The sequence below is a fragment of the Hermetia illucens genome, chromosome 2 (genome assembly GCF_905115235.1).
Source record: "Hermetia illucens chromosome 2, iHerIll2.2.curated.20191125, whole genome shotgun sequence".
Taxonomy (NCBI): Eukaryota; Metazoa; Arthropoda; class Insecta; order Diptera; family Stratiomyidae; genus Hermetia; species Hermetia illucens.
Window position 1 is genome coordinate 138,472,002 of NC_051850.1, and position 16,298 is coordinate 138,488,299.

The 16,298-nt window shown below is 35.9% G+C and overlaps 1 protein-coding gene across 13 annotated transcripts in view; it reads right to left on the reverse strand.

The window, feature by feature from the left end:
- Nucleotides 1-16,298, reverse strand: part of LOC119648323 (ensconsin) — a 108,279-nt gene continuing 91,981 nt past the window's right edge. For 12 of the 13 annotated variants that reach the window (XM_038050009.1, XM_038050008.1, XM_038050006.1 and 9 more), the window contains 7 exons: nt 12,711-12,881; nt 12,502-12,647; nt 11,772-12,437; nt 11,466-11,708; nt 10,753-11,405; nt 10,509-10,663; nt 1-2,242 (listed from right to left, as the gene is read on the reverse strand). In XM_038050009.1, the coding sequence (XP_037905937.1) occupies nt 2,226-2,242; nt 10,509-10,663; nt 10,753-11,405; nt 11,466-11,708; nt 11,772-12,437; nt 12,502-12,647; nt 12,711-12,881 (2,051 nt within the window). In that variant the 3' untranslated portion in view covers nt 1-2,225. The remainder of the gene's footprint in view (nt 2,243-10,508; nt 10,664-10,752; nt 11,406-11,465; nt 11,709-11,771; nt 12,438-12,501; nt 12,648-12,710; nt 12,882-16,298) is intronic. The other variant, XR_005249039.1, reaches the window with a different exon arrangement.

Sequence of the window (16,298 nt, forward strand, 5' to 3'; positions counted from 1 at the left end):
TATTACATGTAATGCATTTTATTACAAGCATCTCGCATAAAATGTCATACAATAGTACAATAAACTTTTATTTAATAGATGTTTCTTTCGTTTGTTGTTGATGTTAGCAAGATAAATATTGTTTTTAAATGTCTGTAGAGAATAGATATACACAATTTTTATATACTTTTTTCCCACTTTCACGACTTAAATTTATTATTTTGATTTAATTTCTTTTAAATAAGGTTTAATACAATTTTTCCATTAAAAATTACCACTTTTTATTACTGTAAATATGTGTTATATGTGATTCCGAAAATTACTAACTGGATTTTTGTTTCTTGCTTTTGCAAAAATTTCAACGACGCTTGTGGTTTTTCTTTAGAAATTTATGTTTTATCTTTGAATTGAATGTTGTAGTTTCTTCCTACATTATCTGATACAAACGGCATAAGAATGATTTTGATATTTACTATGATTATAAATTAAAAGAAAGTAATTACTTTTTCCAATAATAGACAGTTGATAATAATAAATTACAACAAAATGATTACTTTTCTTTTATATTTCGTTTCAAATAAATATGATTGTAAAAAATTAGTTATAAATATATTTATTATAACAAAGGATTACTTTATTTAAAAAATTAGACAACATGAAGAAATACATTGCAGTTATTGTTTGCGATTTCGTCTAAGCACTGTTTAAATCGATATCTGCGCGGCGCGTCGGCTAGGCAGTAGTTTTCATTTCTATGATGTGTGTTCAAAGAATATCGGTTCCATGCAAGTTTGGCTTAGATAATAGTAATACTAGCGGCATAACGACTGCTGGCATGATAACTACTCAGAAATAATAATCAAACCGTACGAAAGAGGATTGCCAAAAAATTTCGAATAAATTTATAATACTATACAATAATATGGATCAATTATTTCAACAAAGTGCACTTTTCATTTCATTTCACTTAAATTTTTAATTACTGTGAAAACCCCGACTTGGATTAATCTTCTATCAAAAATATCTGATTCTTTCCTCCCAACCGTGCTTCATTTTTCTTCTAAATATCCAATTAGAATCATACGACAGATGAAAGTGATTGGAAATCGGATCAAAGTGTACGTTCCCTAACGAAAAACAACTCTAGGAGCAAAGGTAAACAAATTTTATATACGATTACAAAACATTCAACCCAAACACGATAGAACTTATCGCAGATTGGTTATACACACTAAACAATAATTATGAACTATTGTTCCATTCACGTTATTGTGTATTAACAGTTATAGCAGTGGATTTTATACATTTTTTCTTTCAATTGAAATAGTTAATAGAGAACCGACCCATTAATATTCATTTCTCAATTTGATGCATCTAAATGTTGGTGATTTTCAGCAGCTGCGTCCTTGGCGGACTCCTATCACCATGAAAGCAAGGGAATATTATAGGAAGTAACCACTCTAGATTCTGTCTAAATTTTGATTCATTGATTAAGACTTCTAGAATTTTTATGCGAAAAGGTGCGAATCAAAAAAGCTCCCATATAAATTCCCTGTATACTAGTGTCGCTATTTTATTAAAAATATATTTTTCATGTTGTCTGTAAATTGTTTTTCTTTTCTATTGGAAATAGCATTTAATTTTTGTTCCTTCTATTTTCGCTTACTTGCTTCCTTTATTTGTGATAAATACTACAATAATATAATATGAATAATAAAAAGGAATCTCATCATGTTTATTTCCATTCATTTTTTGCTTTTATTTTTCGCCCACTTCTCCCATCTTGGATACAAAATGCATTTTGTGCTAAATATCCGAACAAATAGTAATACAATGTAAAGAATAGTACATATATGCATATCTATATCTGTAATGTTTATCATTTTATTATTTTTCGTTTCCTTGGATTCTCACTAAATTATTATTGTTGTTGCTTCGTCACTAACACGTTGCGAAATAATATTAATGTTATTAGTTACCTGCGCTCGCGATCACGTTCTAGCATTTTTCTTTCAATAGCAATATCTTTGCAGTTAGAATATGTAGAGAAAAGATGATGGATATCTTTTTTATCTTCACTAGTGTTTGTTTTTATGGTTTTTACTAGAGAAATAGTTTTATTTAGTTTTTTTTTAATATACGTATAGCTCTTACAATAGTAACCTTGAATCTAAATATTATTTTTATTATTTTATTCACACATCATTACCACATTCTTAGCCGACAGACAGACGACTCTGGAAACCTCACAACAGTGATATCTCTGGAAAATATAAAAAATATTTGTTAGATTTAGGAAAGTATCGGCAAATCCGGGATTAGTGTTTAAAATTCATTAGTTTAACGCATAAATTATATTGGTTCTATCCGGATAATCCTCAAACCTGAACGAATGTAAAATGTTTCTTATTTGGGACTTTAGTACAAAATTGCTAATGTTTATATCTATTGATTCCAATTATAATTAAGTTCCGTTGGTTATATTTTACTAATATTCCTCAGAATTAGAGCAAATTTAATATCTCTGAGAGGATAATCAAAAACACGAACGTGTGAAGTGCAGATAAACACCACTATCAAATGAAACAGAAAATATCTTTGCCACATCTGACGAGTCATTAGATACATAATTCAATTTTATTTGATAGCTGGTACTCACGCTGGAAAGATAACGACGAAATCTGAGCGGTGGGCGTGTCATTTAATCTGTACGTTGGAGGATGATCCAGCCCGGAAAGTGTATAATAATAATAATAATCGTTGGCGCAACAATTCATGTTGGATCAGGGCCTTGAAGTGTGTTAGAGCACTTCATTCAAGACCGTAACGGTACACTACAGAATTACAGTACCCTGTAGGAGGCAATGTGGTCAGCATTGCGCTCGCCCGAGATTATTACCCTAATTTGTCTCAGGTACTCAAATCACGATACAAATCCCACTGCCAGTGAGATTGGAACCGCGACCTTCCGTACAACAATATTAATGATAGAAAAAGAAGGCGCAGCCCCTGCGTCAGATGAAACGATGACGTAGGTCAGGACGCCAGACAGCTTCTTTAGGGATATCAAATTGGGATGTCTGGAGTTCCTTGTTAAGGAAGGCCTAGACCGGATATCGGTTGTTGCGCCGTTAATGATGATGATTATGAAATGACCAACTGAAGTTGTTTTCATAACTATTGGGAACTTCATTAAAGTCTTGACATTTTCTATTGCACTGGGATCTTGACATCTTGGTATTCAATTTTCCCTCTTTTAATGCAGAGGATCGATTCCGATATTTGAGATTCTTGCCTGCTTAAAGAATTTAATTGTTTTTGTCGTATACCTATTAAGCAGACTTTAGTAAACCAGATTTCTATATAAGCACCATCAGCTCAGCGTCTAAGATTTTAATGAACTCGCAAAAGCAGTACGCCAAATGCTATCGATAAGCGTGGACACCCGCAGAATGTTTTACGGTGTATTGGAAAAATGTTTCAGCTTCTAAAACCACTCCCCACTTTTTTTTTCTAAAACCACGTCTGCGGATAGCTGGAGAGATAATTTATCGATAAAAATAACTTTGGCCTGTGTGTTTGAGGTGGAAGAGAGGCAAAATATTATATAACTTTGACCTAGTCGGGATCGATATTTTCTTCAATCTACTGTAGTTCTTTTTCACTTTTTTGTCTGAGAGAGAGGGAAAAAGAACGACAAATCTATTGTGGGCTATGCCATGCACTGGAATTCACCACCCACTGACGAATGAGTCGCCCAGAACATACATAAGTTGCAGAACAGGAAAAAGAATTCAAACTCGAAAAATTCCTGGAGGGAGTTGAAATACATTTCAACAAACTGACAACGATGGCATGTAGCCATGGCTGACGTGATTCCCCTTTTTTCTTTTTTTCAAACTTCAACACAAAGGCAAACTTCTCGTTGTAATTAAATTGTTTCACAAAAGATGATTCGATGAGATTAGATTTTCGTCTGCTACTTATAATTCAGCCTAAAATTAATAGACAAGGAGTAGCTTTTCCAAAACTATTTTTTTTTGTTTTTAACGTGTATCTATATATTTCGGGACCGACATACCCCCTTCTTCAGTACAAAGTTACTTCGATGATTTCCTAACTGCATATTACATGCAGACACATACAATTCTAGGACTATTTTTGGCCAACAGAGACGGTGCAAATCTGTTCTTAGCTCGCCTCATCACCTGCGATGACAAGTGGTCTTATATAAGAATTACTAAGACAGTAACGGAATATTGATTTGCGACGATTTGTAGACAGCGTAGCCTCGTCTCATTTTCCATGACGTTTCTTTTTTCAAAATTGGATACTTTTGGCTCAAGCAAAATATGGTGGAGATATTCAACCGAAATAAAATGGAGTCAGACTACGTTAAAATGGATGATTTGAATGGTAAAGGGGACTCTTAACCACGTCTCACAAACACTACCGACCAAGCAAACATACAGTACTGGGCAAAAATCTCGGGTAAGTTCGTTACTTTAATTTGAATTGACAAACAGTTTTTTTTGTTGTATAAATACAAATGTGAAGAAAGTAGTTGTACCGTTGTAGTTTCTCGCAGTGGTAAGTTTTCGAAGTGTGTTCATTTAAAAAATGGCAAAAACACGAAAAATAACTGATCGACCAAGGAGAAATAATTACCTTATTTCATAAAAAATATAGCAAACGACAAATACCGGTCATTGTGGGCTTTAGTGAGTCCTCTGTAGCTGACTTTTTAAAAAAATTCAAAAGTTCACCGGGCATTAAAAAAGAGCTCAAAGATTGCATTGGAACAGAAATTGATGCATCAACGGTTTTTTGGAGGCTCAGAGAGAGCGGCCGTCGTACCGCAAAAAAAAACACTTTTTTAAATGTAAGAATGCGGAAGCAATGCTATTTATGAGCAAAGGACCACGAAAATTGGACCCTGAAACAATGGCAAACTGTGATATTCTCCGATGAATTCCAATTTAATATTTTCAGGTGGGATGGGACCCACCACGAATGGAGAAGGTCAGGTGAGCAATTCAGTGGGGAGTGTATTCAGACCACAGTATACCAGCCGGTGAGCAGGATGATCTGGCGCTGCTTTTCGTTTTATGGTGTGAAAGGCCTTTCATTAATTGATGGAACAGTCAATGGTGCAGCCAATAAACGAATCTTGGAGGAGCATCTGATACCTTGTATTGAAGAGCAATATCAGTATTTAAGTGGGGTCATCTTTCAGGACGATTCTGCGACCTTTCACAGGTCCCATATTGCAAGTATTTTTTTTTATTTTCTCCAGCGGTTTTATAAGAAATATTGAAGGTTTTCCAATTATTTAACCTTTTTTGCTTTGGTGCGCACGTTTCTGTTCGAAATCCCAGTAAAGCAGCTGACTTGGCCCGGGAACAACACGGATTTAAACCCCATGTGGGCACTAATGGAGAAAAATGTAGCTGCACAGAAGTCGAAAAGCCAACATGAGCTTGATTTAATCCTCTTGAGGACGTGAATTGATGAAGTTGACCTGCATATTCTGCAGAATCTTATTTCATCAATACCAGCGAGGATTAGAGCGGTAATTAAGGAAAAAGGAGGTGCAACGAAATACTAATTAAACATTTACGAGTTTACAGTAAACAACAAAAATTGTTGTGATACCTCGAGTTTTGTGATTGATATGAAACATAAACCAAATTTACCTATTTTTCCTAAAGTAGACTAATTTTGAATAAAAGTCCTTCCTGAAAAATTTTACATAGTTTTTTTCTCGAACAACTATTTTTAGAGCAAGATATCAATACACAAAGACCCTCATATTTACTTTTTTTATCAGCTCGATATTTTTTCTCAAAAATCAGATTTTCTTACTGATCGGATTTTTTTTGCCCAGTACTGTATTTTTGAGGATTCCTACCATTTTTGGAAAATTAGTTTGAATATGAAAATACATTGCCTCTTGTCATAAAAGAAAGCTGCAAAATAACAAACCCATCACAGATTTTTTTTCTGGAAAATTTTTTTGCATACAATTCACCGATAGACATGTTTTGGTTTTGCTAGGATAATAACATAATAGGCGATAATATCCTTTAATAAGGCTTGGAGTTTCGTTTGGAGATGTTCATTATACGCTAGCAAGAAAGCGAGGAGCACAGGAGAATATCTGGGCCACCTAAAGTTACAAAAAACAAGAAAACGAAAATTTCCTTACAGTATATTGTCTGGACGCAACCGACGTTTAACTGTACCTCAAATTACTTTTAATAAAGCATGTGACAAACCTGTTCCAGCGACCCCGATTAAAATACGATTATTACCCAGTGGTCTAAAAGGTTGAGTAGCCGCTTAAAAGTCCAATTCGGGAATTTAGCCTAGATGCGACTTAAAATATTTTGCATACGAAAACTTGCACGTAGCATAGGCGGGAAATTCAACCAAGAAGAAACTTACATTGTTGAAGGTTTGTAAAATGTAATTTGCGCACGATCCGGTCGCGACACTGCTTCACTTCTGCCCTGGGAGCAGCGTTACTGAAGCGGTTTGCTGGTGTTCAACGCTTCTTTTTATAATTCGCATAACACAACGTGAATGAGAATTATATCGAACATAAACCCACTACGCTTGGTCAAAACTAGAATTTTTTTTTAAAGGATTAAGAGATTCGCTTCAACTTGATGTCAGACCGGACCAAATGGACAGCCACTTGATTCCGCTTATATGGTGGAGGCTAAGCGCCAAACAATCAAAAAATAAAACGATCCCTCAGTCCTTATATAAAAAGTTCTAAAACTCCGGCAAAGTTTTGGTTTAAGTATGGCGGATCTACGTTCGATATAATTCGCACTCAAGATGTGTTTTGGGAACAACAACGAAGTCTTTAATATCTGCGGACCCCTTCGGCCACGCTGCTCCGTGGGGCAGAGGTGGGACATCGTCTGAACCGTGGACGAAACAGTTAGTCGTCTAGTCTCTAAGCCCAAAAGAAGAATCCATTAACCACAAAGGCGGAAGCAAGTTGCTCTCGATTTATTCCGATATTAAGTGGAAGAGGACTATTTTCAAACAAAAAACGTTAGTGAAGTCATAAAACGTCACGAAATCTCGTCAAGCCGTGAAACAAGACGAATTTTCGAGGCATTGTTCAAACTCAAACTCAAGGAGTCCAAATTATGAAAAAAAAACAACACTACGGCTTGTTGGCTGACTAAGGGGGCAAATCGGTTGGTGTTCTCGCTTGCATACCAAGTGATTCCGAGTATTCAGACATGGAAAACTTCTGTTCAGTGATATGGGAATATCAGTTGTTTTTTGCGAGCGGTACGACAGCAGTCAGTGGAAAGATGAGTTGCCATTGGCTGACATACACAATGCTTGGTATGCTTGAATGAATATTTCCTATTTAAATTTTGCTAATCAGCAATCAGCAGTATGCTGGCCAATTTATCGAAGAATTCTGAGGCGTTTTCAGGACCGGAAAATTGCTTCTTGACCAGATATTTACACCAGAGTGAAATTATGTGGTGTTTCCAACGATTAATTAATTGAAATAATAAAAACTTGATGTTTCTTTTTCGTTGGTGTGGGTATTTATTCTTGCAAATACCGATATTTCGGGAACCACTTGTTGCCTTCATCAGTGCAAACAAGATATTTACAGTTAAATGACTATAGCATTAAATATAGTACTTTATATAATCTGCTTCTTCAACTACCAAAAGTGGTATGATTTATAAGGACCACAATCGATAATACTCATTACCAAGTGAACATACAATCTAAGTTAATCGAATTGTTTGTATCTGAGGTAGTTTTAATAAAGTAAAGAAATGGGCTTGACCCTATCGTTTTCAATTTGGCAATACAATACGTCGCCAGAAATATCAAGACAACCAACGTATGTATATAACGTGGATACGCGGACTCCTCGGACAATTGTTAGAATCTGCGAGAGAAATCGGGTTAACAGTAAACAAAAGTAAAATGTTGATTCCGACTTTAACAACATTTTACTTTTGTTTAAGTAAGGACATTCAGCGGCAAATTATTAAAGCGAATCAAACATATTTCGCAGTCTTCCCGTTAATACAATCAAAGCAAATGCATCGCAAAAGTAAACTGCGAGTTTACACAACTCTTATAAGCTCCATTCTTTTATATAAATACCTGAGACCTACTCAAGATCGTAGAGAGAAAATCCGAGCGCGGATTCAGGGAAAAGGAGCAAAACTGGTGGCCAACAATCTAAGGGAAAAATACAACAACCGAAAAGTAGTATACAAGATAAAGGTCCAAGAATTGGGAAAATTGGAGAAAAATTAAGTCTTTTAAACGACGTTAAGGGCAGTCAAGGGAGAATAGAACTGCAAAGACGGTCTAGAAGCCTGAATTGTCAGTTGTTTTCCTCTTTTGAATAATTTTCAACGAAGTGATCTCCGTTTTTCTGCAAAATTCGTGGAAAACGCCGCGAAATTTGTCACCATAAGCCTAGGAAGAGAAACCGCAGCGGGGTGGTGTAAAAGATAAGTTTCGAAACTAAGGAAAAGTATCCAGATATGGAAAAATAGTAATGGATAAGTTTCTGACAGATAAACTGTGAAAAGTTTAGAATTTATTTTTGTCTTGGCAGGTGTGTCGTACTAAATTTCTTCGCATTTAAGGCGTAAATCGAACGTATTTTTTTCTATGCAGTGCTTGCCATGCGTGCTACGCACATTCTTCTTGCATTGCAATTCCTCGAGAGTTGACCTGATTATTTTCGACTAAGTTCGCTGAATTATCGGAAAATTGGTCTTTTTGGCGGATTCTCATAGGTGAACACATAGATTCGCTTCAGTAGCGTTTTATATTAAGGAATGTTTGTATTTAGGTTCGATCTTCTGTGTACTGAATTGATGCTAGTTTAACACGATCTCTGTTGTTCTCCATATAGGCCTGTAGTTTACTTTTCAGGTGTATTGCTAACCATCCGTAACTTTTACGAGCTTTACTGTTTATGTTTGATAGGTATTGACCTCATGCCTTTTAGAGAGTATGCGGTTTGTTATGTTTTACCCTCATTTCTTCCGTGCAGCAGTTGTGCACTTGATGTGCGAGAAAATGATTTCTGTTTAATTAGTAAAGGTTGTGATTATAATATGTCTTCTGGTTTTCTTTCGGTATTGTGCATAACTCAATATTGGAATGTTTTTCTTTAAATTCAAACTGATGTTCTTCTACTTTTGTTGGCTTCAGGATAACTACTCTTCTAGCATTTGGTCAGTTTGTTGGATAGTAGCTATTTCTAAGGATCCCATTATGTAATGTCTAATACAGACTTTTGGAGGCAGTACCTTTTACCACGAGCATTCTTTCCGTAGTGATCCAGACTTGTCAAAAATTTTGTTTTTCGTTGATTTTGTTTATTAAGCTACTTTAAATCCGTCATTGAATGTTTTTATCGAGTTAGGAGGTTTATGTTTGGCCAGGCGGTTTTGACAGGTTGAAGATACGAATTCTAGCCTCGTCTTTGTGATTTGTTGGACTGCATTTCATAATTGTTACTACAAGATTGCGTTGCCTACATCCTCTTTTTTCTAATTCCCGGGAAGAAAATGCAGTCGTTGTGATATTGGCAACAATTTTCATACTGTCTGCTAACTTCGATTCGGTGTAGGTGAACATAGGGGCGTTGTGGAGGGTTTCTATGAAATGTTATGCGATGAAAGACCGTTGGTTATTTCAGTTTTAATTAGATTTCGACTGTCCTTTTATGCAACTCCAAAAAGCCCGTTATATCGTCGTCATTGATTAAATAGAACTCCACAAACTTAACAAGTAACTTCTTGGAAATTACGAAATTGGCCTCTTGAAGAGTTCTTAATACCTAATTCTTCTTCTAAACTTCACCCTTAGATGCTTTACTCGATTCAGAGTCAAATTAGATTATTTGCTGCGGTAGTTTTGCTTTATTTAAAATATTTTGGACATATTTTGACCTTGAAACCCGGGGATTATTATGGTAGTCAATCCCTTTAATACCAACCCTATGACCTTTGATGCTATTAAGCTGGAAGGTGCAATGTTATGTAATGATTATAGCCAATTGACATTTTGCGTTTATTGTACCTCCTCGGTTGCCGGGTTTTTGATTCTTAATTTGCTGATGCCAGCATAGCGGTCCTTTCAAATAATCTGTTCAAATCCCAGCCATAGATTACTCGCGACTACAAATTGTTTCGTTCTAAGGATGATAAATATACACATCCGGAGAAAGAAAGTATCAAACGAGGGAAGAAATATAAATTCTCTTTTTAACTTGCTGACTTCTATCTAGATTTGAGGCAAAAGCATACAAATTTCTGGAGGAAAAGCGAAAATCTATTAGATCGAAAACTGGTGATACATATGGAATTTTGAGATCGAACACTACCCTAAACTTAACTAACGAAAATTCTGCATTTTATCCAGAATTCGAAATTTGAATTAATTACTTAAAAAATCCCGTTGAGCAATTTTTCACTTGAATAAAATTTTTAAATAATACTTTTACTCACCTTTATTTTCATGACTATCGGATGTGACTAGGTTCGGCCCTGTTGTCGTTGACAGGCTATTGTTGTTAAAATTAACATTGCCGGTCATTTGTTGGGACTCGTTGTTAAAATCGATCAATTGATCTGTTGAAAAGTCGACTAATTGGTTTGTGTCACTAAGAAAAAATGAACAAAAAAAGGATAATAAATTTCAAAATATCTCTGAATTACTATCATTTCCCTTATAAATGTATTATTCACTTACTTTTTATTAATATTTTCAATATGACCATTGCCATTCGCCACGGGTGATGGCTGCACAACCGTTTCATTTGATAGATTTTGTTCTTGCAGTGTTTTACCATTCGTCATTTGAGATGGCGGTGCAATGAATGGATTTTGGAAATTTTGAAAGACTTTATTGGAATCGTCGATAATCATATTTGAGAATGATTTAATTAAGGCATTTTCCCTATCTGTAACAGTCTTTTCATAAGCACACTGCTCTGAAAATGGTTCAGGTTGCTTTTGCTGCATCTGTGGCTCTGGCTGCTGAACCTGTTGTGGTTGTTGTTGAACCTCTTGTGGTTGCTGTTGCACCTCTTGTGGTTGCGGTTGAACCTCTTGTGGTTGCTGTTGCACCTCTTGTGGTTGCTGTTGTTCAGGTTGTGTTTCCTGTTGCTGAGGTGCTACCTGAGGCGGTTGAGCTGGTTGCTGTTCTACTTGTGGTTCTGACTGTAGGGTCGGTTGGGGTTCTGCTTGCGTCATTTGAATTTCTGCAGGCTGTTGTGGCTCTTGTTGTGGAACAGTAATTGCGGGCTGTGCATTAGGATCTGTTTCTTTGTTTACTGTGCTTTGTTCATTTGTTTTCTCTACATTTTCTTCTTTTTCATTGCCATTGGTTTTGTTGTCATTTTCCTGATGTTATCGAGTTTTACGTATTATTCAATTGAAATAAATGATAAACTTCCAACTTACCTTCGTTGGTGTGGAATTGGGTGTGTTGTTTCCACCCTTTGCCCTCGTTCGGGACATAATCGCTTCTACACGCTTCCTTCGCTCTTCACGTTCTTTCTCTTCCTTTTTCAAACGTTCGGCAATTTCCAGTCTTTGCTTTTCGGCTTCCTCCTTAGCCTTCTTTTCGGCTTCCTCGCGTTCAATTCGCTGTTTCTCCTCTTCTTCACGTTTTAAGCGTTCAGCTTCTTCACGTTTCTTTGCTTCCTGTATTTATATAAATATGCATTAGTTTGTATCGAAAAAGGATTGGTATAATTCTCATTATACCTCAATTGCTTGCAATAAGCGCTGTTCTTCTGCTTTCTTCTGTTCTTCAGCTAGTCGTAAGGTTTCCTCCTCGAATTTCCGTTGTCTTTCTTCCTCTTCTGCTTGGCGCTGAAGTTCAGCTTGTCGTTCGGCTTCAAGACGTTGTCTCTCAAGTTCAGCTTGACGCTCTGCCTCCTCTCGCATGATTCGTCGCTTTTCAGCCAAGGCAGCCTTGGCTTGTTCTTCAGTAGTGATTTTGCGTGCAATCATTGAAGCCGTCATTTCATTATCTTGCCGTTCTGCTGATAATTCACGCGTTTCACTTCCTGATTTAGGAGGCGACGGTTCTTTCTCCTTTTCCTTGTCCTTTTCTGTGTCAGTGTCGACCTTTTCTTCAGTCGGTGTCATCTCAGACGGTACTTGCGTCTCGGTTTTGATTTCAGTGACAATTTCTTTTGTAACTTCTACGACATCGCCAGCAGCGTTTGCTTCAGTTTTGACTGCATTTAATGCTTCCTTTTCTTCTTTCGTTTGAGGTATGTCTGCCGTCGGTTCTTTTTCAATAGTTTTCGTTTCGACAGTTGTCTCTGATTCTGTTACGCTAGTAACACTATCGGTTGTAGTTTTTTCGGTTACATTGTCAGTTAACTGTTGTAAAAGTGCACGAGGTTTAGGTGTTGGGGTATCCTGGAAATGCGCGAAAAGTGTTTTCTGAAAATATTCGAGTTTAATTGTCTAATTGAAGCTGTACCTTCTTAGCTGAAGATCGTTTTTCATTTGTTTTTGGAGTCTCAACAGTCATTGACTTAGACATTGCATTGGAATTATTGTTAATACGTTTCGGAGTGCTATGTGTTTTGGGTAATGGAGGTTTCTCCTTCTTATGTTTATTAATTTCTGAAAAATACAAATATAAATGAGAACTTGCTTCAAACATAATCAAAATGCTTTGTAACGAACCATCATTCAACGAAACACCAGTAACAGCTATACTAGCAGGACGTGGTTTACGTACTGTACCCACCGACCTCCTTTGCACCAAACCTGAGGCTGTTGTGGATGTGGACATTGCACTTCCCGGTCTAGAAGTGTTAATGCTACCTCCTGGAGTAACATCTCCCGAGCGGGAGCCTTTAGAATTCAATAATAATGTTTTTTAAATACCTTTTCAAACTAAACTGTTTTCTTATCGACTAAGAAAAAGGGTACGACAGGACTCGGTCTTAGTTAAATAGATTCAAAATTAAAAGATACCATTCAATAAAAAATAGCGAAAAAGAAAAGAAAATCAACGACCAAAACCAAAGAAACCACTTCCATAGTATTACGAGAAGATTGTTTTGTAATAGATATACGGATTAGCGTGGTAGGCAACTAAATGTCTTGTAGATAGTTGTCGATAGTATAATACATTAGAGTAGACTTTACACAACGTATTGAATGTTTATAAAAATTTGAGCAGAAAATACACTTTCATTATTTCCTATGAAGCTTATATGGAGCTGATACATTTTTGAATGGAAGTAAACGTATTTTTACATTATTGTACAAAATGAAAATACATTCATCTGAAATAGAAGAAAAAAAAATCATAACATCCATAATGAAACACGGACGGTGGTACTGCTTTCGTAATCAGAATCGCGCTTAAGGGGGTCATCCCGTGACAAGGCGGTTTTTTGGCTTTTTTTAAAAAAAAATTGTGAAGAACTGGATAAAGATACAAATACGAATTTTTCACCATAGATTTACTAATATGTTGAGGGTGGACAGTAATTTGTCTAGCCCAATCGCATGGTTTGTTATTTAAATACAGAATAATTTATACACCCATCTCCAAAAAAAGATGTTTTTCTGCTGCCACGCTTGAGGGCGCCGTGATCATCTTAAAGAAAAAAAGTAAGCGGCATTTTTACGTACAGACTTATTAATTATTAAAAAATATAATTTAGCTTTTAAAATTTTATGCCGTGTCAAACTTTTTTTGTTAATTTTGATGATTTTTCACAATGAATAAAAAAAACTACTGAATGGATCGCAATTATCCTAGTTTGCGGACCGTAGAAATATGTTCTGAATAAGTCGTAAACATTTCAAACAATTTCGTTGGATAGATTTTGGGCTATGGTGACAACGAGGAAAACGCATTTAAAAAGTGGAATGCGATTTTTAGCTATAAAACTTTAACTGACCATTAATCTGCTATACCTAGTCTATAAACCTGTGGTTCTTCAAGAAACATATGTACAGCCTTGGCTTCAATTCTTATCTTTTTATCGAAGTCATTCGAACGTCATTCGGACCGATAAATACGCGCTTTATTATTGCGATCGGCATAAATCTGGCATGTGACTTATCACGTGTACAACACTATAATTTCCGAACGACTCCGAATATCGACAAATCACTTTCCCCACATATTCTACACTATATCTAGATAGAATTGATGTCAAAAAAAATCCGATTCCGCGGATCCGACACACGGGATGACCCCCTTAACAGGCGTCGTTCGATTTTTATGAGTGACAGAGAAGTAGTGTAATAACCAATTTGCAATTTATTGACGTTATATAAGATAAACAGATTAAAACCTTGGTATACAGTAGATGAACTAATTAAAAGGTGCCGTGAAGGTACAACGCATAACAGTTTTTGCCAAACATGGAAAGAACTTGCTGCATTTAAAGTTGGCTTCGAATCAAACTATCGTCACTGTGATATTACGTTTGGCGTTTGTGCAACAGCTGATCCTTTAAAAATTTACAAATAATTCTCAATATTTCAATATATGCATGTCCGAATAAATAGGAATATTTTTAGATTGTTGCTTTTATATAGGTAAACAAAATCGTAGGAACATTTTGGACGTTTGAATGAATCATTGTACTGTAGTGAAGATGTAAGATAATACAATTTGAAGCACAGGCTAAAGGTTGTAATTCAGAATAAAATTTGAACTATGCAGAGGAATGCCGGAATAAAAGAACCTACGTTGACAGCTCGTAGAGCGATATTAGAGATATGGAAGCATGATACAGTGAAACCTCTAATTTTCTAATGATACATAACCGTAGGTCGGAATCTAGAAGACCCCTCATGTGGCCGAGTTTTCTCATTTTCTCGGGAGTAAATAACTGTTAGTCGGAATCTTTTTGTTTATTTTTTTTCGGACAACGTCCTGTTTTGCTTGTGTGAAAATAATATTGTGTCTTTTGGGTTTATACTTTTTTAAGTTCAGTTCAGTCCTGTCCTTCTCGACACAATGACTACGTCGCGCAAAAGATTCCTTCCTTTTTATTACGTCATATCCGAATCGAATCGTCCGAATAACGGACAAAATGACGTTCACCGAAGGTGTCCGGTAAATAAATGTTTCACTGTATTTAAAAGTGGCAAAAATAACTTTTGGTATATAAGATTATTTTTCAAATGCACAGTGGCGGACATAGGAATGTGACCAGCTAGTCTGACTGCATTTGGAGGGCCATAAAAGAGTTACGCTGAGGTTTTGCTACCTGATAGTTTTCCTAAGCATAAATTGAAGTCTTCTGATTCGAAACATATCAGTTCATCTAAAGTTTTGCAACTAACTTGATAGTAGTACTGTGTTGAATGAAAAAGTGCTACATTGTAGAAAAATGACTGAAAGTGATAAAATGAAAAGTCTTACACTACGATCGGAAAAGTTAAGTTTAAGTAATATTGGTAGCAGAGTGGAGTTTAGTAAACATGCTATAATGAGCAGACTTTTAAAGGCATATCGAGCTGCTGGGTCTATTGAAAAGAACCACCTTCATCTAGAAGTGTTTGAAAAACTGACGGGATCAGCCTCAAACTGCGCAGTATATTAGAAGAGTATTTGTTGGAGAAGATGGAATAGAATGTGGCATAGGGAAGATTCCACGAAAACTACAGGAGGATAGCTTATGTGCTCAAAAACCTGTCAAAAAGCTACTTCCGATCGAGAAATTGCGAAAAGCATTTGGAATGGGCGGAAAAGTATGTAAACTGGACGAAACTCGACTTCAGAAAGGTAATATTCTATGATGATGTGTTAGAAGAATTATTAAGCGGGGAAGTAGCCGAATGATTTGGGAATGTTTTACCTATCATGCTGGTGAATAATCGGCGCGGATAGAAAAACCTTTGAAACACTATCTCATTACCATAAATCAATAGAAGGATTCTATTATCAAGAAAATGATTTAATTTTTGGACATGATTTTGTGCGGACCGTATTATCGCTGCAAACTGATAGATATCGAGAACAATATTAATGAAAACTAACATTTCTTTTGTCTTTTGCAGGTAAAAGATTATTTCTAAAAATCAGCATTTCTACGTAAACAACAGTTTTGAAGACAGCCCTAATATGAAACCCATCGAAATTCTTTGGCACATTAAAGGTGCATCACAGCTGACGAATAGTATTCGATATCCAGTGGCGATATAAATTATATTCACTGAAATCTACAACGGTTACAAGATAGAAGAAACCAGTTGACTGAAATTTTATTTCTTATTCAGTATTGTTTTCGACAAAATCAT